Below are 27,223 nucleotides of genomic sequence, written 5' to 3'. Positions count from 1 at the left end.
AGACATCAGTTGAAATAGCTTACACTTTGTCAGCCTTCACCAATACCTTAATTCATTTTTAGATTTTGTTGTTGTTTTTAATTTTCTGGCTGAGCTGGGTTTTCACTGTTGCTCAGGCTTTTCTGTAGTTGCAGCGAGAGGGGGACTACTCTCTGGTTGCGGTCCAGAGGGTTCCCCTTGCAGCATCTTCTCTTACTGTGGAGCATGGGCCCTAGAGCACACGCATTCAGCAGTTGCAGCGCACAGGCTTAGCTGCCCTGCAACATGTGGCATCTTCCCAGACTAGGGATCAAACCTGTAACCCCTGAACTGCAAGGTGAATTCTTAACCACCGGACTACCAGGGAGGCCCATGCCTTAATTCTTGACACTACAAGGTGGAACTATCAATGAGATCACATAAGCTACTGTTGGGACAAATTTGTAAGACAAAAATTCATTACATATTTCTCGACTGTCAGAACTGAGCAGTGTGATGTAGGTAGGCTCTGGAGGAATAATGGTAATAAGTTATCTGGGTATCCAAGTGTCTGAAAGACCTCTCTGGAAATACAAATATATAATATAGAGAGAAGACAGTTATCAGGGAAGGTGCTTATTACTTAATTTGGATTGATTATTCTCCTACTGCAGAGGAAAGAGTACTTTCAACATAACATCTGCATACTAACAGGTAGTCTAGCAATTAATCTCAGTGCAAAACTAAATCAAGCTTTCTATCTTCTAGGAAAAAACTTAGTTTTTTTTTAGAAACTAGATACTCTTTTCTATCTAGTTTGCTGTGCTGTGCTGTGCTTAAGTCACTTCAGTCATGTCTGACTCTTTGCAACCCCAAGGACTGTGGCCCACCAGGCTCCTCTGTCCATGGAATTCTTCAGGCAAGAATACTAGAGTGGGTTGCCACGCCCTCCTCCAGGGATCTTCCCCATCCAGGGATTGAACCCCTGTGTCTTACATCTATCTGCACTGGCGGGTGGGTTCTTTACCACTAGCGCCACCTGGGAAGCACTCCCTTTTCTAGTGTACTGAATTTTAAAAATTGAAGCTCTCACACTTTTTAAAGGCCTTTTTAACATAAAGTAGAATTTCTAACCTACAGGTCTATGTAGAAACCAATCTGAACTGGACAAACTATGGATTCAACACGCAGATGAGATTTCCTCCTATGGTTACCCTGATACCCACACTCAAAAGCATCCTATAAAAAACTGCTTCAAAATCTTTCTGAAATCATAATAGTGCAGCAAAACCACAAGTAAACAACTGCCTGCTGCTGCTGCTGCTGCTGCTGCTGCTGCTAAGTCGCTTCAGTCGTGTCCGACTCTGTGCGACCCCAGACAGCAGCAGGGACTGGGGATTCTCCAGGCAAGAACACGAGTGGGTTGCCATTTGCTTCTCCAATGCATGAAAGTGAAAAGTGAAAGTGATGTCGCTCAGCCGTGTCCGACTCTTAGCGACCCCTATTAACCTGTTATTTCAAGTACTGATTGAAAACCCAAGAACCATTTTTTTGTGCAACTTTTTAAAACATTATAAGGTGAAATATCAAACATGCACAGAACTGTTCCTTCACGGAAGGCAAGAAACTGCCAGCACATCACATGGGAAGCCATTCTCAGCGCTGTTGGCTATGAAAGTGGGCCTCCTCCAGGGTCTGGCTGATGTGGAAGTAAGGGCCTTGGCACAGCATGACTGCTCGGCACAGGCTGGGGATGCTGTGGGTTGGACTGGTGATGAGGTGGTTTGAGCTGCTTTCCAGCCCACTGGCCCTGTCTAGGTTACTGATGCTGTTGCTATTGCTGCTCCCACCACTAACACTGTTGGAAGACTATGTGTCCCAGGAGTAACGAAAGACAGGGTTTCTACCACTCCTTTGGTGGTTTTCTTCAATGCTTTCCTTCTCCTTTTCCTGCAGCAAAGGTACTCACCCACTGCAGCTGGCAGAGGGGAGTAACAAGGCCCCAGGAGAAGAGGGAACAGACAGTGCTGTGTTCAGTGGTAGCCACGCCCGCTCCCTCTGGCCGCAGCTCACTGTATGCAGCACCCCTCTCGCTGTAAGTGGTGCCCTTACTTGAGCATCTGCTCCACATCCACCATCACAGCCACTGCGATACCCAGGCTTAGAGTCTCTATTGTTTCCACTTCAAGGAACTAGGGTTCCTTAGAGAACTGGCTGATTTCAAGTTTGGGGCAGGATTAGAAAAACCTGCACTATCTTCAACTACCAAAGTAACAAAGACTACTGGACCGACTTGGGTCACATCGAAAGTACTCAGGAGTCAACCTGAAGAAACTCCCAGTGACTAAAGATGTGAAATTTTGTGCATCAATATAGATAACTACTTCAGTGTTTTGAAACAAAATATTTTAAATCCATGAATCTATAATAACAATGAAAAAAATCTGTTCATCTTGGACCATTAGAACCACTTCATTTGAAAAATGGTAAATAAAGGGGGAAAAATTAAACATTTATCCTGCCTTTCCTAGACAATCTGTACATCTGGGCAATCAATCTGTTAACATGGAGAAGCTTCTCTTTATCGAAGTATTTAGACATAGAGAAGCATGAATCATGTGAAATGACACCACAGGATGCATGCTGTTAGCAAGGGACTGTAGGAAACTCAACAGTAAAAATAACAGAGTAAGCTGCAAGGAAGAAAGGAGAGGAAAGGAGAGGAAAGGAGAGGTCTCTTAGGAGACACATCAATCTGCTAGGTCCTTACTTTTTAGAAGCACACACTTACATAATTACAGATTAATTGCTATGATATCCAGTTATCTGTGATAAATGTATCCATGTGCTACCTACTGGCTTCCAAAATACAAAGTGTGTACAATCCGTCCATACCATTATTTTTATCAGACCGCTGGGGATGGCTATTGACAGGATTCGGTTCACCATGTGTTGCCCAACGGGTATGAGCTATTCCAAGGTGTACATCAAATTCTATATCCAAATCCATATCTTGTTGTTCTGAAGAAGATAAAATTAAAAATTCCAACATTAAATCAAACTGTAGGGATAATGCTATAAGCTGTATTTAAATTATTATAGTCTTACACCTGGAATACACAATTATAACTGAAGATCAGGCTTATTCAAACAGTAATTAAATGACTTAGAGGAGTTAATGCAGCCGAAATATTTAGGGTAAATGGTTCCAATAATGACCCCAAAAGTGTGTACAAAGAGATAAAGCACATATGACAAAATGTTGACAACTGGTAATAATAGATGAAGTATATGGATGACTAATGTACTATTCTTTCAATTTTTCTGCAAATTTGAAAATTTTCAAACTTATGGTCAGAAAGAGTTAATGTGATCTTTAAAAATCTTATTTAATCTTTTCTTTGAAAAAAAATTAGTATCATTTTTTAAAAATTCACTTTCTCAGTGCCACACAACCTTATGACCACAATGTCTTTGGTCCCCAGTGAATGGCCTGTATCTCACACCATAAACTGCAATTATGAAGGTTCCAAAATCAAAGAACAGTCCTTGAGAACAAAGCAATACTAAGAAAGCATGAGGTTACAGGCTGGTGTTCCTCTGTTTTAAAAAGCAGGTACTCTAATTCCTTCTCCCTATGAACTCTTTTTGCTTCTTCCAGGGGAAAGAAAGAGAAAAAAAAAAGAGTTCTAGTATATACTAAGAATGTCCCCTTTTAATTGCCTACATACAAAATTCATTTGGCTAAGAAAGCAGATAACAATGCTTATCAAATTAGGTGGAAATTAAGAGCAAACTGCTGAGAAGTCTGAACAGGAAAGTCCATGCAGTTTAATACACAGTCTTTGTGGGTTTTATCCTGGCTAATCAAAGGTCAATCTAAAATACAAATCTGATCAAGAAACAATGCTTAAAATCCTTGAATAGACTTCCAGTTACTTAAAATGTGGTTTGTATCCCTAGTTACCCGTATGAATCATCCTAAACCTGGTCATGGATTTATACATAGATTCTCAAATTCTAACACACAACTCAAAAACTATTTTCTCACAAGCTAAAGCCCCAATACCTTTTCACGATATACAAGACCCTTCACCTTTTGGCCCCCACCTAACTTTCCATCCCCTTTCCATCCTTATCTCCCAGCCCTCTCCAGTCACTCCTCAAAGCTCTCAATGCACCTGTTACAAATAACAGCCAACATTCATGGAGAGCTTACCCTGTGAGAGGTACTACAGACACCTCCTCACTCTATCCCTATCACTCCGACCATCATCTCTACGCTGGGCTACTAAACAGAATCCTAACTGGTGGCCCTGTGTCCAGTCTTCCTTCTGTACAATCTAGCCAAAGTGATCCATTCAAAGCAGAAGTCAGATCACGTTACTTCCTATGCAAAATGTTCCAATGGCTTCCCAACAAACAGCAAAATCCATTGTTCTGAAGACCCTCTGTGCCCTCTCTAGCCTCCTCTCCTGAACTCTACTCTTCACTTACTGAGCTCTAGCCCCACTGACTTCCAGCTGCAAGCAGGCCAAGCCCACACACAAATCTATGCACTTGGTGTTCCCTCTGCCTAGAATTCCCTCATACAGACAATCACATGATCTCTGCTCAAATGTCACCTCTACCATACTTGTCCTTTATAGCACTGATCTCTACCTGTTATGTATTTATTTGTTGTCCGGCTCTCTCACTAGATAGTAAACTCCACCTGGGCAGGGACTTTGCTCATCTTGTTCTCTGTCTTCCAGGCCTAGAACAATGGCTGGTATACAACAGGTACTCAATAGATATTCATTCTGTTACTGAATCCTCACAATATAATTACATACTATTAGGTATAACTGTCCCCATTTTATAGATGAAGAAACAGGCTCACAAGGTCACAAAACCTGCCCTAGGTCACGGCTATAGGAAGCAGAGATAGAACTTGAAGCCAAGACTGGCTGCTTCCAGAGCCTAAGATTAAAACCACCGTGTACACTCTGCTATACTATTACAATATTTGACATGTTGTCAACCTGGCTTCTACCAGAATCTAAGTTCTACAAAAAGGAGGAGCTTGTCTTATTATCTTTGAATCCTAAGCACTAAGCTATATAGAGCAGATACTCGAATTTTTGTTGGTTAGCTCAATCAATCAATGGAGAAAAATCATCAATGTCTTTTCTGATTTAACGGTGTTCTAAATAATTAAGACAACCTGATAAATGACCTCCAGAAAAGTAAGGATCACTGTTTATTACTACTTAACAGGCCAATACAAGCAATGAAAACACTTAACTAGCTTTTTTGGATTAAGGTTAACTGTAATTGAAAGCAGTATGTCCCCCCACATACTGGCAAGAGAAAGTACATCAGAGAAAGTAACAGGAGTCTTTAAAATGAACCCATTTCAAATTCAAGGTAATTACCACATCTAGTACACTGTTGCCAAAGGAACTTTATTTAAGGTCTAATAAGAAAAAATCATTGCTACAACAATACAGAAATTCCCCACAAGTAGTATTTCAGGTTTTATAGATTAATCATGGCTCCAATCCTGACTGTTTCTATTCACTGTTACTCCACTCTAAAGCCATGTACCCATGTTCCTTATTAATTAAACAGAGAGCTCATTCAATTCCCCAACAGTTCATGACATCTTTTATACTCTCCTTAAGACTCAATTCTATGTAGTCCCTCAATCTCTACCTTACTCAGCTTTCTTTCACCTCATAACTGTTTCAATCAGCTTTTCTTTTGCCCTTAACCCCTACGAAGGCTAACTCCCTACCTATGCCCACCTTTCTGAGCTGGAATGCCTCAATCACTTCCTTTCTTGCATCTTCTCTCTTCCCCCTACATTCCCTCCCAAGGCTCTTTGTCCTCTGTGTACCTTTTCTCAGATGTCATCTTTCTTTTTTTTAATAGTCCAAACATATTTAATTTGCTGGTAATAATGAAATACCTAAACACCTATACCCAGAGAACAAATGTTAACATATTAATATAATCATTTGTGTTTTACAGCTTCAAGATATAAAATACTAAAAAAATCTTTAGTTGTCACGATCTAGGATAGCAATCCTCTTCTGCCTTTGCTCTGCTCCCAAACCTCACTGGCTTTACTGTTGACACCATCTAAAGTCAGTACCTGCTCCTCTGAGCTTCAATTTCCTCATCTGCAAATGAGGAAGATAATTTTACCTACTCCACAGTTACAATGAGGACTATACAGAAGGCATTCAGTCAAGCGCCTGGGACACAGAAAGCAACAAATGTCAGCAAGTATTATCAAAGTTAGAAGCTAACAATAACCAGTCTAATGACCTTTTTTGAGATGTCTTCCTTCCTTTTTGTCTTAAGAGGTTAAACACTAACACTTGCTGGCAATAACAAAATAAACACCACAAATATCCAAACAACACACTCCAAATTAACAAATGTTAATTTCTAGCCATTTATGCTTTAAATCTACTTAAGTCCTGAAATGTAAAAAATAATAATAATAATAATGCAATTGGTACCTCCTTTATACTCTACTTCCTTTCCTCCCCAAAGGAGTCACAAGAACTTTCCCACCTGTGCCTTCAAACTTCTATTGTGCTAATACAGCTATGAATTATAGTGTTTTTTTTTTAATAGCACAATACTGTACATATCCTTCCACAGGTTTTGTGGGTTTTTTTTTTCACTCCAATATTTATTAGGTTCTCAGAAAGCACAGCCAGATCTGGTACACGCCTTCCAAAAGCTAAATATGGTAATTCACTGTCACATACAACTTATTCTCCTACTCCCTTGCTGGTGGACACTGAAGTTGCTTCTAAACTTTGCTGCAATGCCATCTTATTGTCATGTCTCCTTGTCACAGTGTTTCTTTCGAGTACACGCCCACAAGTGGAAGTGCCTGGCCATCAGGGATAAGCATCTCCCATTTAGACAGTGCCAGACTGCTCTCTCAAAGGACTCATCAGGTACAAATTTACCAGCTCTGTCTGCAAGTGACCATTCCAGAAAAGGGATCACTTTCCTGCAGGAGGGAACATGTTTCAATATGATGACATTCAGAGATGGTGATTCTGGTCACTATCTTCCTTTCCAGCCTCCCATACTCACTGACCAACAATGCAGCTTTAAAAGTATCTACCATTCCATCAAACTTGCCTTCCCTATTCTTACTTTGACCCAAGCTAATCTACTCAGAAGGTCCTCCCTTCTCACCTTCACTGCCCAAATATAATTAGCAGCCAATCCTTACATATACTTCCCCAACTTGTGGGAACTAGCTCTCCTCTGAATCTGAAACTAATCTGCTTGTTCTCTCCTATAAAACCTACTATATCCAACCTGGTAAACAGGATGCAGTGCACACAGTAGACCAACTAGTTATAACCAAGTTTTTCAAGTGCAGCTGTTTGGGTGTCTGCTTTATTCCAAGCTAATCTTATCCACAACAGATTCAAAATAAATACTGTCATAATTTGTTGAACAAGTACAGTTGACCCTTGAACAACACAGGGGGTTAGGGGTGCTGACTCACTGAGCAGTCAAAAACCTACATGTAACTTATAGCCAGCTTCTGGATCCAAGGTTCCACCTCCACAGATTTAATCAACCATGGATGGTGTAGCACTGTAGTATTTACCACTGGGGGTGGGGGTGGGGGGGCGCGGATCTCCATATAAATGAACCTGCACAGTTCACACCCACGTTGTTCAAGCATCAATTGCACCATGAAGCTCAATGTGTGGCTTATGCAAAAATTAAAGATGACTAAATCCACTGTTCTTCTCTTTCACCCGTACCCCTTTACACTGATAACGATGGCATCCATATGAGCAGGTATATAATAAACAACCTACTGTTTCCTGTGTTTTGTGGAGGATTTTTTTATATGTTTTTTCAATCAACTTACTTCAAACTACTTGCTTTGTTTTCAAGTTTTCTGTGAAGAATAAAATGTACAAGCATAAAATAATGAATAAATACTGTAAAGTATACCCTGCATGATGGAACATATATCTCTGGCAACTACTTTATGCTCGGGGAATCACAAGGTAAAAATATGATAGTTACCTGATTATATCAGACCTACTAAAAGGTGCCAACATCCAGACTGATGATGTATCCAAACTCAGCATTTTAGTCCAAAGTGAAGACAAGCACCAAGTGAAGCCACATGAATAAGGGCATTACTGAAAATATTTCCCTCCCCAGTTAATACCATTTCTGAAACAAAGGTACATTAAAATCAGTACAAACAGTATCAAAACTACTTTTCTTCCTTCCCTTCAACTTTAAGAATCACTCTTCTTAAAATGGGCCCCAAAATATGGGAGGAAAAATAATTTGGTAAGGAAGGGAGAAGGAAGAAAAGAGGAGGGGGGACAAAAAACAAACTAAGTACATTACTGTGAACTTCTTCATCCAGTGCCTTAACTTTTCCTTTCTTCTTAATGAGCTGGATTTTGCAGGCATTGGCTTCCCAATCTTTATCATTGCCTCCGTCAATTCCCACACCTGAATCATCCAGAGGTAGAAAAGCAAGATTTAGAAATTGGCTACAACTTAGAAACTATGACCATAAAGCAGAACTTATAAGTGAAAAATACATTTTTTTCAGCTAACTAATTCATTATCAATTCAAAATTTACTGAAAACGTACTATATGTCAAGAACCATGATAGCCACTAGAGAGAAAAATGAAGAAAATTCAGCTCCTGTTCTCAAATTTCTCAATGATCTATCGAGAAGACAGACAAGGAAAAAATAATTACCATACAGAGTGGTTTTAATATAATAAAAGTTCTGAGGCTATAATAAAAGTACTACAGGTTGCAACTGCAGCACAATGGAGATACACAGAAGACCGGCGCCACCCCAGAAGCAGGGTAAGGAAGGGATGTCAGGACACACAGCTCTCAAGATTCTACTAAAGTTCCTACAGAATTTGAAAAAGTTACTCTAAAGGTACTGGAAAACCACTGAGTTGTTTCAAGCAGAGAAATGACACAGCAAACAAGTTTAGAAAACTCTTCGAAAACAGTGCAAAAACTAGAGGAGAGAAACAGGGAAGAAGAAACCTGCTGTCAGAAGTCACAGCTATAGCAAAGCAAAAATGAGGAAGGCCTGAGCTACACAATGGTCATGAAGTGATGGGTGTACTGAAAAGCAGGACTGACTGAAGGTAACGAGAGAAAGCACCTCCCAGGCTCAAAGGACTTGCTGAGTGACTGGCTGTTGGTAAAAGGAAGAGAGAGAGGATAGAGTGAGACACGGATGAGAACTGGAATGTATTCAGTTCAATTCTGAACATGCAAAGTTTACAATATCGTGGTTTGTCCAGGGAAAAATTTCTAGGAAGTAGCCAGAAAAACAGGTGTGCAACATGGGAAGTACATACGGATTGTAAGTCACCAACATACAGGAGGCTGATGAAGTCAGAGCTCACGCACAAAGATACAAAATAAGACAAGAGGACTCAGGAAAACACTGAGGAAGCCAAAAAGTTCATTCAGGTTTTTCCACAGGATGTTATGGAAAAACCCAAATGAACTTTTTGGCCAACCCAATATCTTGAGGAACATTAAGATAAGTAATAGGTGAAAGAAAAGCAGCCTCCAAAGCAGACAAAAAAGAAATAATCAGCAAATTAGGAAGAGAATGAGAAGATATATTGTCAGAGGTGAAGGAAAGAGAGAATTTGAAGAACAAAGGAGTTGAGGAATTGACTTTCTATTAGTTGAGGAAGAGTCAGGAAGATAACGCCCATTACATAGGGCAATGTTGAGCGTACAGTAAAGAGTTAACATTGCAGGCCCAAGACTGCTATCTTAGAAAGGCCTGCTTGCAAAGCTGGCCCTTGGCTGGCATCTGCGAACCTGAATTTCAAGAGGGTTCCCACCACGTTAACTGATTAAGAATGGCTTACTGCACCTATACCGTTGGAGCAAACAATGTGGCTTATGCTGAACATCCACTTCCCTTCTAAGAGCCTGAAACATCGGTACATGTTAGGCACCAGGTATCTACATGATCACAAGATTGACAGTGACAATCCTGAGCACAGAGTTAGAAATGAGCTTCCCTGGTACACATTTCACACATGTTGTCCAACTCGCTGGGGGAATCAACCACGTGTGGGGACTCCACAGGGAGAGAATTCTGACGCTTATGCCTGGCTTCCTCCAGACCTCGCCCCATGCACCTTTTCTCTTTGTTAATTTTGCTTTTTATTCTTTTGCTATAATAAACTACAGCCATGAGTACAACTATATGCTGAATGCTCCGAGGGAATCACTGAAACTGGAGATGGTCTTGGGGACCCCAATATGATTAAGGGAAGGAGTTGGAGTAGAACATAAAGTTGACAAAAAGTTATTTTTCTTTGCTTTGTCATTTATGTGAGAGAGAATCTTGGGCAAGATCACACGCCAGAAGCAAGGCCTTCAAACACTTTGTTCTATAATGAAAATGCCCCCGGTAACTTGTTTTACAGTAACATTCTTAGCACAAGAAGAGACCCATAAGAAGCAATACTCTACATAAATGGTAATGTTGAAACTGAATGAACAAACCCTTTAAATATGATAAAAACCAAAAATTCTTCAGATTTTAGATTTACCAGAAACCACAAAATGGATATCATAAAAAGTCTAGGAACCAAAAACAAAAAAACCCTTTTTATTGAGAGTCAAGGATCATGCAACACCCATAATATTTTTTAAAGGAAATACCAGCAGAATCGTATCCTCTGTACTCCAGTCGCTGAAGGCCTTTGATTAGTGTCTCCAAAATTTCTCGTCTTGTGCGAGGAACATGGTAGTTTAAGTAAGCAAATATACCTGCAAATAAACAAATTTAATTAATAGAAAATTCTGACTAGAGAATCAAAATTGGCATAGTTACGCCCAAAACCCTAATTTGCATACTAATGAATAAGATGTGCAAAAAAGGTGAAGCTTGAGTCCATCTTTGAAAACAAAAGAAATCTTCACTTCAAACTGTTCAAAGGCAGTGAAATTTTTTCAAAGGGGAAATTCTTATACATATAAAAAAGACTGAAGCAAATATGTCAAAACAAACGTTTGCTTTTTCAAAGAAGTTTGTAAGACTGGTGACTTACCTTCATCATTGACATTTTAACAACTAAAATTTATTTTTCAAAACTAACCAACAAATTTGGGATTTATGTTCTATACACTGAGCATTATTTTTAAAGGAAAACATTTTCTGAACTAAATATTTTAAGCAACATATGTACCCTACAAAACTTACATAGACAGAATAATTTTTCTTACTTTCAATGACCATGCTATCAACACATTTAGGAATAAATAACTTATAAATAGCAATGATGTGAAGAATACTCACAATCTAAATCATTTAATCATAGAGAAAAATGGGCTAAAAAAATATGTAATCATCATAGGAGCAATGGTTTCTCACTTGTTCACCAGATTCTAGTAAAGGACAAATAACTATAATATATATTAATAACTTGAGAATTCTCACTCTTGAGAACCAATCAAGACAGCATACTAAAAAGCAGAGACATTACTTTGCCAACAAAGGTCCATCTAGTCAAAGCTATGGTTTTTCCAGTAGTCATGTATGGATGTGAGAGTTGGTTGGACTATAAAGAAAGCTGAGCACCAAAGAATTCATGCTTTTGAACTGTGGTGTTGGAGAAGACACTTGAGAAGCCCTTGGACTGCAGGGAGATCCAACCAGTTCATCCTAAAGGAAATCAGTCCTGAATATTCGATGGACATGATTTTGAGTAGGCTTCAGGAGATGGTGATGGACGGGGAAGCCTAGCGTGCTGCAGTCCATGGGGTTGCAAAGAGTCAGACACGACTGAGTGACTGAACCTGAACTGAGAATTCGTAGAAAAGGAGCAATCATTTGGAAAAGCAAAACTATAAATAAAGGGACTTGTACAACATAAACTGATCCAGTAAAGTAAGGTGGCAACGGAACACAGATAAAGGAAATCCACATTTTAGGAACAGCCGCACGAAAATATTCTGAGGTCTTCCATGATTGTGCTTTGGCCAGCAATAATATAGCTTAAATGTATAAAAACTGAAAATCAAACTATAAGGAAATATAAATTCAAGTAGCTTAGTTATGAAAGAACTTTCCTTTTTCTTAACTATCTTACACTATAATGCCACTGATTCTTAAGGGGATTAATTCTGTGGGGCAGAACTCTGGAATGACCAGCTTCTATTTCATTTGAAAAGCTATGTTTCTTTAAGAGTGTGGTCTTATCAAAGCATTTCAGAATACAAAAATATTACATTGTTAATATTTGACCAAAAAAAACCATCATAACATGTATACCGAACACCATGATGAGTACAGTGCAAATTTCTCTAACAAACTACCATGCCCCTCAAAAAAACAGGAAAATCACATTTTAAAACTAAACTCCAAAACAACATGAAACAACTATCTGAGCTTTTCTAAAAAACGTAGAAGGCCACAGTCTTAAAGAAATTCTATATTCATTCATATTTTGACAAATTATAATTGTGAAGATCTATTATCAGGCACTGTACAAGCATCTCACATGCACAGCACCACAACACCACATTAGGTCTGGGAGTTTTGTTGTTACTGCTGTTTCTTTATAAAGTATCTGGAATATGAACACACTAAAATAATAACCCAACTGTAAATCAAACTTTTATAGGTTCTACCCTTATACCCCCATGGGTCACTGGCCTTTGATAAAGATTAAACACACACAGAAAACTATCATTCCCAAATAAGTATCTGTGTTATCTCATTAATGGACAATACACAAAATATAAATATTTTCCCAAAATAAAACTTTAATATAAATGTGCTAACAGCACACATTCTCAACTAGCCTACTCTCCACCACTGTGATGCAGCTCAGTTCAGTTGTTCAGTCGTGTCCGACTCTTTGCAACCCCATGAATTGCAGCACACCAGGCCTCCCTGTCCATCACCAACTCCCGGACTGTGATTAGCATCAGCTAAATAATCTGTTAAAGGAGGATACAATCTAATCCAATTAAAAATCATTAACTAATATGACATATTACACTGTCAAAACTTCTTTGCAGGCTGAGGGCTCTGGAAAGCCTTAAAGAAGTCCAAATCCCAATAATGCAGCACATTCAGAAAAATTCACCACTAAATCAGCTCTCCCTTAAGAAATGTAATTCCTTCCCTGGCGTTCCAGTGATTAAGACTCTGCACTTCTAATGCAGGATGTGCGGGTTTGATCCATGGCTGGGGAACTAAGATCCTATGTGTGGTGAAAAATGGCCAAAATTTTTTTTACAAATAAAAATAAAAGAAATGTAATTCCTTTTTTCCTGAGATTTATTTTTTTATTGAGGTAATACTGAGGCATTTCTTTCTACCTCAATATAATTTATGAGGTTGTTTTTTTTTTTATTGAGGTAATAAGTTGCATGTATATAACATTATCAGAGAAGGAAATGGCAACCACTCCAGTGCTCTTGCCTGGAAAATTCCATGGATGGAGGAGCCTGGTAGGCTGCAGTCCACGGGGTTGTAAAGAGTTGGACACGACTAAGCAACTAATACACACACACACGCAACATTATGTTTCTACTTCTGTATACCTTATATACTCTGTTCTGTGTTTCTACATTCTCGTTTTTGTTTGGTTTGTTCACTTAAATGTAATTCTGATGGTAAAAAAATAATACATTCATAGAATTAAAGATGAAATATAATAACCAAATACCAATTTTTAAAACAATTTAAATGTTAATGACAAAAACATTGTTTTTAAGACAAGTTATAGGGAGACTCAATACATATTTTAAAAGAAAATTCACAGTGATGTCATATTAAAGTCACTAATTTCAACACATGTAATTCAACAACATTCAACTGATATTTTTCCTAACTTCAGTCTTCCTGGTTTACATTGGTTCATTGTGTGGATCCTGAGATCCTGAGTACAATTTTATAGGAAGAGAAATATTCTCTAAACCAATATCCCTCTCCAAACAAACTTAAGGTTTTTATTTATTTGGCTGCGCCAGGTCTTAGTTGCAGCACACAGGATCTCTGACCTTCACTGCACATTACAGGATCTTAGTTACTCAACCTGGGATAAAACCTGCGCACCCGGCAATGGAAGCACAGAGCGTTAACTACTGGACCGCCAGGGAAGTTTCACGTAAGTATGTATGTTTTTTATATTTGTCTGTTGATTCCCTATTAGCAATACTAAGATTCATCGCAGCTTTACGGTAAAGACAACTATATTGCTTAGCCTGTGATACTCTGAAAGTATTCTCATAATAATTTCTAGGCCTTTAGATACTGACAACACTGATTTCAAGACATTCATATTTTCTTTCTTTGTGGTCCATATAAAAATGGTACATTTCCCAATAAGTGGCATCTTATATTCAATGAAATACCATATATCAATTCCAATTCAAAACCTGCCTTTCTCTCAAGAGAGGAAGCACTACTATTACCAATAATCATTACTGTCATTGTTTTGGTTCACTATTGGAACAAAGAAAAAGAGAAGAGGTAGACTAGAGGAAGTAGTAGGAGCAATATTTCTCCTTGCATAACTAGGCAAAAACTAAGAGGATTAAAAGGATGACACACAAAGAGAAATTCTCTAAGATCAAAGTATCAGAGCTGGGAGAAGAAAGTTAGTTATCCAGCATTAGGAAAATGAAAGATAAAGAGGATAAATCTGTTGATTTACACAACAGCCCCTTGAGAGCACAGCTGGTCCACTTGTTTGGGTTAGGGGGTTATCTGTAATCTTGGGGAAAACAGAACTGCAAACAACTGCCAATTGGGCACGCAGAGCATATTTACAGCCGTTTACAGGGTAGGTATTCATAACTCAAAATGACAGAGTAGCAACCCCTACTTCAGGTCTTTGATATCTGTCTTGTCAAACCTCACAATAAACGCTTCTGCTTAAGGTAACTACAAAAGCCTAAAAACCAACTCTTCACAGCTCTTCAGTAATTGTTTCAGTGCCACAAACAGTAGTAGCTGAATGGAGCACAGATTTTCTACTGCCAAGTCGGCTTGTATTTCCAAAGTGAAAATTTCTTATTAATGTAATATACCTGGAATAAATATATCCCTAACTGAAGCAAGAGGCTGCACCTACAAGCATCATTCTAAGAAAATGGCAACTTAAATTCAGTGACATAAAAGCACTTATAAGCACCTTACTTAACAAGATATTCAGACATGACCTAGATCATAGACTTGACACACCTGGTTAAAAGCAATCTAGTTATAGGCAAAGACTGTTCAATTGTACTGAAATGAAAACAACGCAATTTAGCTGACCAATCAAATTATTAAAGCTTCTACGTCTGGTTTAATTTAGGTTCTTCTGAACAAAAAATTTTACTTTATATGAGGTATAATTGACTTGCAATATTATATTAGTTTCAGGAAGAAATTCTGCTCTTCCGTATTTTCTGATGAGAACCTAGACATTGGAGTTTATCAGTATTAAGAGTTCAAATTCCTTCTCCAAATTTTATATTTTCTGAAACAATCCATCCACAGTGTCATTTGTTTCCTTTTTAAAATTCTTCTTATAACAACTTACAAATTATCACTAAAGATTCAACTTACACGAATCCTACAGAATGAATTGTGAAAAATCTCTTTTCTACCTCCATACAGGAGATAACTACCATTAATCCCATACACATTGCGCCAAACCTTCAGGTATGAATTTTTCTACATATATAAACTCAGATGTATACGGTCTTAGAGGTTTTTTTTAAAAGCATATGAATGTGATAATACACATATTGTTCTGTATTTTTCTCTTAAGATGTTGGAGATCTTTTTATGTCAGTACAACATATCTACCCCAGTCTATTTAATGGCTACATAATAATAATAGTTCATAATAGATTTCTCATTTTTTACCCAGCCATTTACCTATTTATTGAGGCTTTCCTAACTCTTTGTAATTATAAACAATTCTGCAATTAAAGTTATACACACCAACTAGATATTTGCCATAAAACACAGTCAATACTATAATTATGGAGGCACATTCTATAGATAAGATTCCTCTAAAAGACGAAATATTTGAGAGAACATTTTCTGCAACCCCAAAAACACAAAAAAACATTATATGGAGTGACACAAGAGAAATTTCAATTTTTTGTTTGTTAACTGTTCAAAATCTTTTTCCTAGTTGCAAAATGCTGGTTGAACTGTCCCCTACTTTGTTGAAAATACTTGTGGCCACTGGACGGAGCTCCAAAACACCTCTTGGAACTCAAAGCCGTGTTTAAACCCTGACATCGTTAATTATACACTCCCTCACAGTCTACCTTTGTCATCATCTTTCCTGAGAAAAAGCATGCATTCCTTGCTTACACACCTTCCAACATTCTGTCTCTCCTGCTTCTCTCTCTGATCAATCAAATCAGACCACAGTTTTTCATCATCTTGCCGAGTCAGCCCCTCTGGGCCCATTATGCTCTCACCTGTGTCCCTGAGCACTCCTACAGTGAAATCCATCCATTTCAGGTCATCCATCCATCTGAGGTCTACTTTCCTAGAGACCCTCCCAACTGCTGACCAGTTCTGCTAATTCACTGTTTGTCTAATTTTCAAATCACCCCCAGATATTATGCTAAAGTCTAGAATCTAGACTAACTCTTAAATCCTCATTTCTCTCTTCCCAGCTTCTTTCTCATTTCTGGTAGATTCTTTGTAGAACTGAAGCCTTCCTCTTCATCTTAAGGGTATAATACTCTATAAACTCTCTTATCCTTCCTTATAAACTCAAAATAGCGAAAGATATTCTACACACTATTCCATGAACCAACCTCTCCTACTTGAACAAACCTCTCCTACTTCTAAGTCTTGATAAGTGAGTCCTTGATTTTGTAAATATAGAACTTTTTGTTAACATCAAAATATTAACAGGATCCTACACAACAGTTCAGTTCAGTAGCTCAGTTGTGTCTGAGTCTTTGCAACCCCATGAACTACAGCACACCAGGCATCCCTGTGCTACTCAACAGTGGGTTGAATTTTCATTATCTAGTGATCTAGCTCAACTTTCAGTCAATTTAGAGACAATGCTTAGGGTATGAATCAACCAGTTAACACCTGGTTTTAACTTCACAGCTTACATGCTGGAAATCAACTTTTCAACTCTACCAGGGACTTCAGTTTCACAATATTGTCTCTTTTGTTGGTATACATGCTCTCTTCCTGAACACAAACTTGAATTCTTCTACCTTCATATGTGTAACTTCTCTAATGATTTCTTTATAGCCAAATGCAATTAATCTCTCTCTGCAGTATTAAACATGAATGACCTTTTTCTACTCTTACAGACTTTCTACTAAAGCAATATACCACTTTGGAATGTTTGCGTCTCTAACTACTATTTTTTGGCCTCTTTTCCTGGTACTTCAATTTCTTCTTTCAAACCCACTGGTAGTGGTTCTTAATTTATTATTTCTGACTTCATACACTGTTCGGTAAAATGTGTCATCAGTGGCGTCGCTCACAATGCACTAGTTCTTTACCAGCTGGCAGCAGTCCTCACCAAGAGTCCTATCCTGCCATCTGGAACATTCCTGGCCTAACCAGTCTCTGAATTTCTATTCATTTCACTTGCAATCTAAAACATGGCAATGAACAAGGACTGTGTTTTTATCATCCACACCTGTTGCACGTGTATTAACTGTTCCTTTCGATCAGACAGCAATTCCTTGAAGGCAATTCCCTTGTTCTAGTCCTCTCTCCTAAGGACAGAGTGCCAAGTACAAAGAGATCACTTCAAATATCTTTTCTTTTCCCAATATTCTGTTCTTGAAGTATAGTTGCTTTTTAATGGTGTGTTAATTTCTGATGTACATCAAAGTGACTCAGTTATACATACATATTAAATACCTTCCAGTACTTTCTAAGCACCTAAAATGTACAGTCAAAAATTCTCAAACCACAGAAAGAGAACACTATATTGCAGGATGCTAAGTAGGCATACAGTAAAAGAAAGTCTCCATAATTAAAGGTTTAAGAAATACTGAGTTAAAGTTAACAGGTTTATTTGTAGAACTTCCTAAAAACTTTAAACTTGCTAATTGAGAGTCTCCAAAAGCAGAATTACCCAAACTTACGTGTTACAAAACTCATTCCCACCTTATACTGCTCATTACCAGAACCTGTTAACTTTTCCTTTTCCAGAGAACACAACTGAGAAAATGCTCATTAAGCAATAATTCTTTTCTTTCACATCTACTTCATACTCAGTATGTTTAAGAATATGGCAATATCACTAATTTTATGATTTATGATAGAAGCCAGTCTCAGTATCACTTAAATAGCCCCAAAGCCATTACACAGTATAACTACAAAACAGTTTTTAAGGATTCATTTCAGAATATTTTTTAATTGCAGCTCTCTAACTGCTTTTAAATATGATCTCATTTACGAAAATGTGTCACATATATACCACTGGAGCAAAAAGGTATAATCCCATATTTATTTAAAAAAAAAACAAACAACAGCAAAATCTGTTAAGAGCTATGTGAAGTTTAAGTGAATTTACTCTCTCACTGAAGCCAAAAGTAAAACAGATTATAAAGGACAAAGTGCATTCCAAAGAATCAAGAATAAGAGGAAGACAAAATAAATTTTGAACACAGATACACTATTTTTCTCTGGAAGGTTCTTAATGCTTATTAGCACAAGAAATGTTCCAATAAATCCTGCAATTAAAAAACTAAAAAAAAATTTTTAAAGGCCAGTTCAACATTGTTTAAATTTGCTTCTCAAGTTTATTTGACCATAAAATCTTTTTTCCCCCTCAGTAACACTTACTAACATCCCAATACAATCTAATAAATAACAGTTTTACCAGTATTTCTGATTGGAAAAAGCTAGCAAAAAAGAATTGTTACCCTCATTCTTCTGTTTCAACATTCTGCAATATTGAAATCAAATAATCTTTTAGAAAACCTTTAACAAGCAGCAGGTATTCACAAAGTAAACCTCTAAATTTTCCCATCTAATCTCATCCCCACTCAGTTCCTCTGCCTAGAAATTTTATTTCAATAATTAATATGTGGGAAGAAAACAAAGACAAATCTTAACAGTTAACTTTCAGAACCATACACCAAAGAGGAGATAAATTCTGGATATTCCTGGAATCATGTAAAACTCTGATACAGGTTAAAAGCAGGACCTTCGAAATGCCTCAAATACTAGTTCTTTTTTTCTTGCTCTGTCACCTGTTTCCTCAGTAGTAAAACACTGTGGAATGGGGATGCTGGCTGTGTGAAAATGTCTAACATTTAATCTCCACCCTAAAATCTGAACCTCCACTCTTATCTGAACCTTTTCTATACCAGATCTTATGTTTTATTTTATATTGCTCTATTTTTTACTTCCTTTTTCCTGGAACAAGAAATGATCTGCAACCAGAAAGCCAGGTACTTGACTAGGTGAATGCTTCATCACTCAGTAACACTTAATTACCAAACCAAGCACACTGGGGGCCTGCAAATTCATTACCCCACAGCTCCAAACTAAATTATGTCTTTCGGAAAACCATTCTGCTACCCTGAGACATAGCAAAAGTATAACTGATTCTAAAGTCTGCTCTCCCAAATAATTTCAGCAAGCTATTTATAGTTGTTTGTTTTTTGTGCAGTTTTAGTCTACTCTAAATTTAAACCTGCTCTTCATTTTAGAAGCTGAAATTAGCATTAAGTTAAATACAAGAAAAAGAGACACTAATCAGCCCAAGCTACCTCCTTCTCAGTTCTTCTTGAAAAGGGCTACAAAGAGTAACTTTCCCAGGTAGCTTCAATTATATTGCAATCATAATTCCCTTAAAAGGTGTTTATCTTCCAGGGGGAAGGTCGTTGTAAATTTCAATAAGGAAGTTAAGAATTCTTTTTACTTACAATAGCCAAGTTAGTACCAATTTTAGAGCATATCAGTCATTTCAGATGTAATTCCTTCTGAACTCACTGTGCGTGTGTGCAAAGTCACTTCAGTCGTCTCAGTCGTCTCCGACTCTTTGCGACCCTATAAACTGTAGCCCGCCAGGCTCCTCTGTCCTTTGGATTCTCCAGGCAAGAATACTAGAATAGGTTGCCATACCCTCCTCCTGGGGAATCTTCCCGACCCAGGGTACGAACCTGCGTCTCCTTACATCTCATCTCCTGCACTGGCCGGTCGTTTCTTTACCTCTAGCGCCACCTGGGAAGCCCCTTTTAACTCACACCACTTTCAGGTTACTGTTAAAATGACTAAGTCTCAAATCATGTAACAGAAGGGCCTAACTTTAGGTTCTAGCTGTTCTAGGTAAAACATTCATTAAATGTAGGCCAATATTTCTCATAAGGAAGTGTTTCAAATGGAAGCACACTCAAATGTAAATGAAGTACGATCTCTCTCCACGGTCACTTCCGGGCGCATTCGCCAAGGTATTGATCAGCATTGGGTTCTGTTGAGACGGGGGCGGGGCGGGGGTGGGGGGCGAGGGCAGGGGGCGGGAGGCAGGAAGTAAGATCATGCGTAATGTCATTATCGTAGTTCTAGTTCTAGTTCTATTTTCTGCTGGGCGTGCCCGAAAGAAAGCAACTAAAATTAAGTATTTTTAAAAGGATAAATCCTAGAAACATGCGAGATAAATTCAAGAGACCTCACCTGATGTTCCACAGGTTGCCTCACTCACCTGGACTCTTTTGAATTCACTCCCCCCCAGTCCCTTTTCCAATACAGACATTGCTTTTCCCTCCTGGTTCTCTTCTTGGCGCAAAGCCCCCATTCGGACGCCCAGACCCCCTCTAGGGCCCGCCCTCCTCTCAGGTGCCCTCCTAGGTCCACCCCCCCCCCCACACACACACACACTCCAGCTCCCCTACCCCCAGGAGCCTCAGCCACCGCGGGACGCCCCCGGCGCAACACCCAGATTTCGCACCCTCCACACTCCCGCTCCCGCCGGCGCCACCGGCCTCAGCGGCGCCCCACGGCACCCCAGCACCGCCCCGCAACACGCCCCCCGCCCGCGGCCCCCTTACCACACATGCTGCAGGAGGCACGGTTGGCAAGGCGAATGGCGAGCGGCTGGCGAGTCCGGGAGCTTACACGAGCCTGCAGGGCAACCCGCGAGCTTGGGGACCAAGGGGGCGCCTACACGACTCCCTCAGGGGATGCGACGGCGGAGGCAACGACAGCGGTCTCGGCCTCCCGGGCTGGCCAGCAACTGCCGCCGGGCCCCGCCCCCCGGCGCACACCGCGCCGCCGCCGCCGCCGCCCGCAGGTCCCATTGGGCCGCGCCCGCGCCGCTCAGGCGCAGGTCCCACCTCCTCGCGCCGCCCCGCCCCGCCCCGCCCCCGAGCCCACGCAGGCCCTGGCCTGCTGGCGGCGGAGACGTGGCACCGGTTCGTGGCCGTATCCGCTTGAGGTTCCTGGAGACGCCCGCCCCGGGGGAGAGCAGCGCGAGGCACTACCCTGCGGGGAACAGGGAACACGGCGGCTGGCAAGGAACGACGAAAGGATCAGTAAAGAGGATGGACTTGTTAGCAAAGCAAATAGCGTGCGTCATCCGCCTCGTGTAGCCCAAGGCCCCAAGCCCCAGCACCCCATCGAGCGGAGGAGGAGGAGGAACAGAACAGGAGGCCTTATCCTGGGGGACCAACAAGTCAGGGAGGGAAAAGGACAGAAGACTGATGAGAAATTGCAAAGGATTGAGTGAGGGGAGGGGAGAAAAGCAGTCTTTAGGTTCGGTCAGTCTTTCTGGTGACAGGAGATTCAGGTCCCAGCTTAAGCTCTAAGTCATATGCGTGGCCTCTAAAACCTCTGCTCCCCATCCCCACCACATAACCCCCGTTTTTTGCAGAGGCGGAGGGGCTGACTGTGAGGTTCCACTATCCAATACTATGCGCTCGGGCTTAAGAAACTCTGCTGGCCCAGACTTCGGATGGCCAACAGGAGAGGAGGAGTGTAGGAACTGCCTAGATTTGACAGCCTTAGCTTGGGCTCATGAATGATTAATTTTATGAATTAATGCACCATTCCTGCCAAGAGAGACTTAATCAGACAGAGATGATGTTTCTGAAAATTTACTACCTGAGCATTTGCTTTAAGATTTAAATGCTATTTTTAATCAAATGTAGAGCACTATCATAACTCAATTAATGGCCCAAGACTAGAATCAAGTAAAATTTGTGTTATATACAGAATACCGCATGATCTTCTGACCCCACGTCTCTCACACGACTGATGTCTTACTACTCTACCTTTCAGTCCTTTACATTCGGAACAGGTAGTGTCTCAACTGGGCAGTTTCTCAACATCCTCAATCTTTTGCATGTATTAGTTAACCTTCAGGGAATCCCCAGCCCATCTCTGCCTAAGTACTGCTTCTTGGGGAAAACCCTTTTTGTCTTCCCCAGAGAGACTTAAGCCTATTTATTAACCTCTCATTCTTTGAGCTGCCGCCTTTAAAGCAATATGCATCTATATTTTATGATTTTTTTGTATATTTCCCTGCAAAGCTAAGTTTCTTGAGAGTAGAACAAGTCTTTGCATGCTCAGCACCTAGTATACCCTAGCACAAAATAAGAGACCAAAAATCTTTCTGAATGAGTGGGAAAAGTCCTATGTTCTTAGCAGAATTGACTTTCTATGGCTGGTTATCTAATCAAGTGCAAAGGGCTTTCCAGTTTTTCTTAGAGGAAAAAAGATGTCCTTTTAGCATGTATCTGTAAAAGATGAAAACACTAATTCAAAAAGATACAGTGCACTCCAGTGTTCAGCACTATTTACAGTAGTAAAAGTATGGAAGCAATCTAAATGTCTATTGACAGATGCATGGATAAAGAGGGTACATTATATTCCATTACATATTATATATATATATATATATGATGGAATTTTATTCAGCCATAAAAAGAATGAAATACTGCCATTTGCAGCAACATAGATGGTCCTAGAGATTATCAAACTAAGTGAAGTAAATCAGACAAATATCACAGGATATCAGTTATATGTGGAATCTAAAAAATTATACAAATGAACTTATTTAAAAAACTGAAATAGACTCACAGACATAGAAAACAAACTTATGGTTACCAAAAAGGAAAGGGGGGAGGGATAAATTAGAATTTGGGGGTTAACATATACACACTACTATATATAAAATAGATAACCAACAAGGACATATTGTATGGCACAGGAAACTATTAATACATTCAACATTTTGTAATAACCTATAATAGAAAAGAATGTGAAAAAGAATATGTAACTGAATATATATATAACTGAATAACTTTGCTATATACGTGAAACTAACCCAACACTGTAAATCAACTATACTTCAATAAAAAGTTGTTTGTTTTCAAAAAAGGAAAAAGATGCCCTTTTATCACTGTTCTCAAAGGAAGACAGGAAAATGTCACATTTAACTAATTAAAGTACTTCTCACCTGAAAGCTGTTTAATATTTCAGGCCCTGAAATAGGTTCCTTAAATACCCATAGCAAAGTTAAAACATAGTGAGCTGTTTGCTGTTTGTTAATAGACTACACATTTTTTAACTCAAGAGGCAAAAAAGTCTCTATGAATGTACATATTAGACTCAGAACCATCATCTAAGAGGTTCTGGCAGAATCTTGGTGATATTGCCAAGGAGTGATGATTGAAGGTATGATTCCAAAGTTTGAACATTACTTTTGTGCATCACCAGAAAACTCGTTGATGCCACAAAGAAAATGTTACCCAGTGTCACCAAAGTTCTCATGCTCAAACTAATTATCTATCAGACCCTGGCTTTCCTTGTTTGCTTGCTCATCTATCATTATTATCAATTTGTCTTGTCCGTTCTACAGCTATTTTGGAAGATGCTTATGCACCAGTTGCCAGGAAGAAATTTTGAAGGTCAATATTTTCCCAGCCCAACCTTGAACAAGCTCACCCACCCACTGCAACAAAGAGCCTTTGTAACCATCAGTCAAAAGACACTGATACAGAAGAACTTTGTCTGACCCCCAACTCTACAGAGCTTTACCACAGCTGGACCTTTGGGGATAAGGGCTGGAGGAGAAGAAAATAAATGATCTATGAAAGAAACAGGACATCTGGGTCTCATTCAAACATCTGAGGAAATGGAAAAGATTTTCTTTCCTAAATGAAAGTTCTGAACTAACTGAATTGAAAAAAAAAAAAAGTAATGATGGTAACAACGTATAATTCATTTTCTATGTAAATCCATTTCCCTGATCCTGTTGAATATGATGGTTCTCCGCCTTCTCCTTGCCATGCTAACTGATGGGTTGAAGGCCATCAGAGATTTCATTGTCTTTGCTAATGAAACAAAGAACCATAATTGAAATGGCTTTATAAGATTTTTAAATTGCCCCCATGTTTGTGATTTTTATTATCCCTCATCTGGATTATAACAATAAGTAGCAATAAATTACTAAAATTAAAAAGACCTGGGTACAAAATTCTAGTTATAAGATAAATAAGTCCTGGGGATGCAGTGTACAGAATGGTGACTGTAATTAATGAGACCATATTGTATATTTGAAAGTTGCTAAGATATTAAAAGTTCTCATCCCCAGGGACAAAAATTATAACTGTATGGTGATGGATGTTACCTAGGCTTATTGTGCTGATCATTTGTAATAAGTACAAATCAATAACTTTATACACCTGAAACTAATATAAGTCAATTATGTCCCAATATTTTTAATTAATTAACTTGTATTGTTGGCTGCACTGGATCTTTGTCGTTGCACACAAGCTTTCTTTAGTTGCAGCAAGCAGGGGCTACTCTTCACTGTGGTGCATGGGCTTATTGCGGTGGCTTCTACTGTCGCAGAGCACAGGCTCGGTAACTGTGGCCCATGGGCTTATTGCTCCTTGGCATGTGGGATCTTCCTGGAACAGGGATGGAACACGTGTCCCCTGCATTGGCATGCAGATTGTTAACCACTGGAACACCAGAGAAGCCCCTCTCTCAATATTTTAAAAGGTCTGTGCATTAAAAGAATACAGGAAGCAAGGACATGGATAGCCCACTTTTTCTGGAGTTATGTGGAGAAGTATACTTCAGTGAACAGAGAAGATGGTAGCAAGTATCAAAGGAAAAAGAAGTAGGCTGAGCCACAAAGGCCTCTGAGAAGAAAGCAACAAACAGAAGAACAGAAGGCACCAGTCGTGGCCTCAGAAAGACCCTCTAGTGAACCCCTTTGGTTCCACCACTACCCCAGTTCATCCTATACACCTTCATACCAGAGTGATCTTTCAAAAATATAGATCGGATCCTGTTTCTCTCTGCTTCCAATTCAGTGGGTATCCTTCACCTGCAGGGTTAAGTCCAGACTCCTATGCATACACCATTTGTTATTCAGATCTCGCCCGTCAGTTTTATTAGCATCACCTCCCACCATTCTATTCAAGCATCTTATGGTCTAGCTATATTTAATCTATTGGCAGTTCCCTAAAGAAAAATCCTAAACTTTTTCATCTTTGCATTTTCTCTTTTTGAAAAAGAAGCATTAAGAAGGTAACCAAATATTAAATAGTTAGGACTTAACACCTCTTGAGAAACCTATATGCAGGTCAGGAAGCAACAGTTAGAACTGGACATGGAACAACAGACTGGTTCCAAATAGGAAAAGGAGTACGTCAAGGCTGTATATTGTCACCCTGCTTATTTCACTTCTATGCAGAGTACATTATGAGAAACACTGGGCTGGAAGCACAAGCTGGAATCAAGATTGCCGGGACAAATATCAATAACCTCAGATATGCAGATGACACCACCCTTATGGCAGAAAGTGAAGAGGAACTAAAAAGCCTCTTGATGAAAGTAAAAGAGGAGAGTGAAAAAGTTGGCTTAAAGCTCAACATTCAGAAAACGAAGATCATGGCATCTGGTCCCATCACTTCATGGGAAATAGATGGGGAAACAGTGGAAACAGTGTCTGACTTTATTTTGGGGGGCTCCAAAATCACTGCAGATGGTGACTGCAGTCATGAAATTAAAAGACGCTTACTCCTTGGAAGAAAAGTTATGACCAACCTAGATAGCATATTCAAAAGCAGAGACATTACTTTGCCAACCAAGGTCCGCCTAGTCAAGGCTATGTTTTTTCCATACATCCACATGTATGGATGTGAGAGTTGGACTGTGAAGAAGGCTGAGCACCAAAGAATTGATGCTTTTGAAGTGTGGTGTTGGAGAAGACTCTTGAAAGTCCCTTGGACTGCAAGGAGATCCAACCAGTCCATTCCGAAAGAGATCAGCCCTAGGATTTCTTTGGAAGGAATGATGCTAAACCTACCTTCATGCGAAGAGTTGACTCACTGGAAAAGACCCTGATGCTGGGAGGGATTGAGGGCAGGAGGAAGAGGGGATGACAGAGGATGAGATGGCTAGATGGCATCACCGACTCGATGGACATGGGTTTGGGTGAACTCCGGGAGTTGGTGATGGACAGGGAGGCCTGGCGTGCTGCAATTCATGGGGTCGCAAAGTCGGACACGACTGAGCGACTGAACTGACTGAACTGATAGAGAACTAGACAATTACTCACAAATAAGATTAAAAGGGAATCAGCAAGTTCCCTGTGCAAAATTACCTTCACTTCTTCCCTATCACATTTCCTGAACTCTACCTGTACATATATATTTAATGTGGAACACTACTCACTACTTCCTCCCCAAGGAGATCTACATTGTCATTATTATCCATTACACTTTAGAGTGAAAATATGGGATTATTTTCATTTGGATTCCAAGTGTGAAAAAAGCCCCTGAGGAAATAAAAGTTATGATGGAGATAAAGTGAAGATAATTCTAAAATTAGAAGGAAGGCTGCTGCCGCTGCTAAGTCGCTTCAGTCATGTCTGACTCTATGCGACCCCATAGACGGCAGCCCACCAGGCTCCCCCGTCCCTGGGATTCTCTGGGCAAGAACACCCAGACAAATTACCACGCTGGGCAAGAAAGGGACAATATAAGGGCATGTGGAATTAGGTATGGTAATGCCAGAGAGAGGAGGCTGAGATATGGAAGAGGAATCAGAAAGAAGTTGGAGATGAAGGCAAACTTCATCCACCGTGATGGTTGATTTTATATGTCAATTTGGTTGCACTAGAGTGCCCTGATATTTGGTAAAATATTATATTCTGGATGTTTATTCAGTGGACTTTGAGTAAAGCACATTGCCTTCCATTACATAGATGGGCCTCATCCAGTTAGCTAAAAGT

At 39.5% G+C, this 27,223-nt stretch overlaps 1 protein-coding gene across 2 annotated transcripts in view; it reads right to left on the bottom strand.

The window, feature by feature from the left end:
* Positions 1 to 21,248, bottom strand: part of GFPT1 (glutamine--fructose-6-phosphate transaminase 1) — a 62,862-nt gene extending 41,614 nt beyond the window's left edge. Inside the window, exons 1-4 of one of the 2 annotated variants that reach the window (XM_069582957.1) lie at positions 21,024 to 21,248; positions 10,683 to 10,790; positions 8,359 to 8,466; positions 2,854 to 2,979 (exon numbers count right to left, since the gene is read on the bottom strand). In XM_069582957.1, the coding sequence (XP_069439058.1) occupies positions 2,854 to 2,979; positions 8,359 to 8,466; positions 10,683 to 10,790; positions 21,024 to 21,030 (349 nt within the window). In that variant the 5' untranslated portion in view covers positions 21,031 to 21,248. The remainder of the gene's footprint in view (positions 1 to 2,853; positions 2,980 to 8,358; positions 8,467 to 10,682; positions 10,791 to 21,023) is intronic. The other variant, XM_069582956.1, reaches the window with a different exon arrangement.
* Between the last annotated feature and the right edge of the window lie 5,975 nt (positions 21,249 to 27,223).

This window comes from Ovis canadensis, chromosome 3 (assembly GCF_042477335.2).
Source record: "Ovis canadensis isolate MfBH-ARS-UI-01 breed Bighorn chromosome 3, ARS-UI_OviCan_v2, whole genome shotgun sequence".
Lineage (NCBI taxonomy): Eukaryota > Metazoa > Chordata > Mammalia > Artiodactyla > Bovidae > Ovis > Ovis canadensis.
The sequence above is the reverse complement of the archived record's forward strand: the minus strand, read 5'-3'. Positions and strand labels throughout refer to the sequence as shown.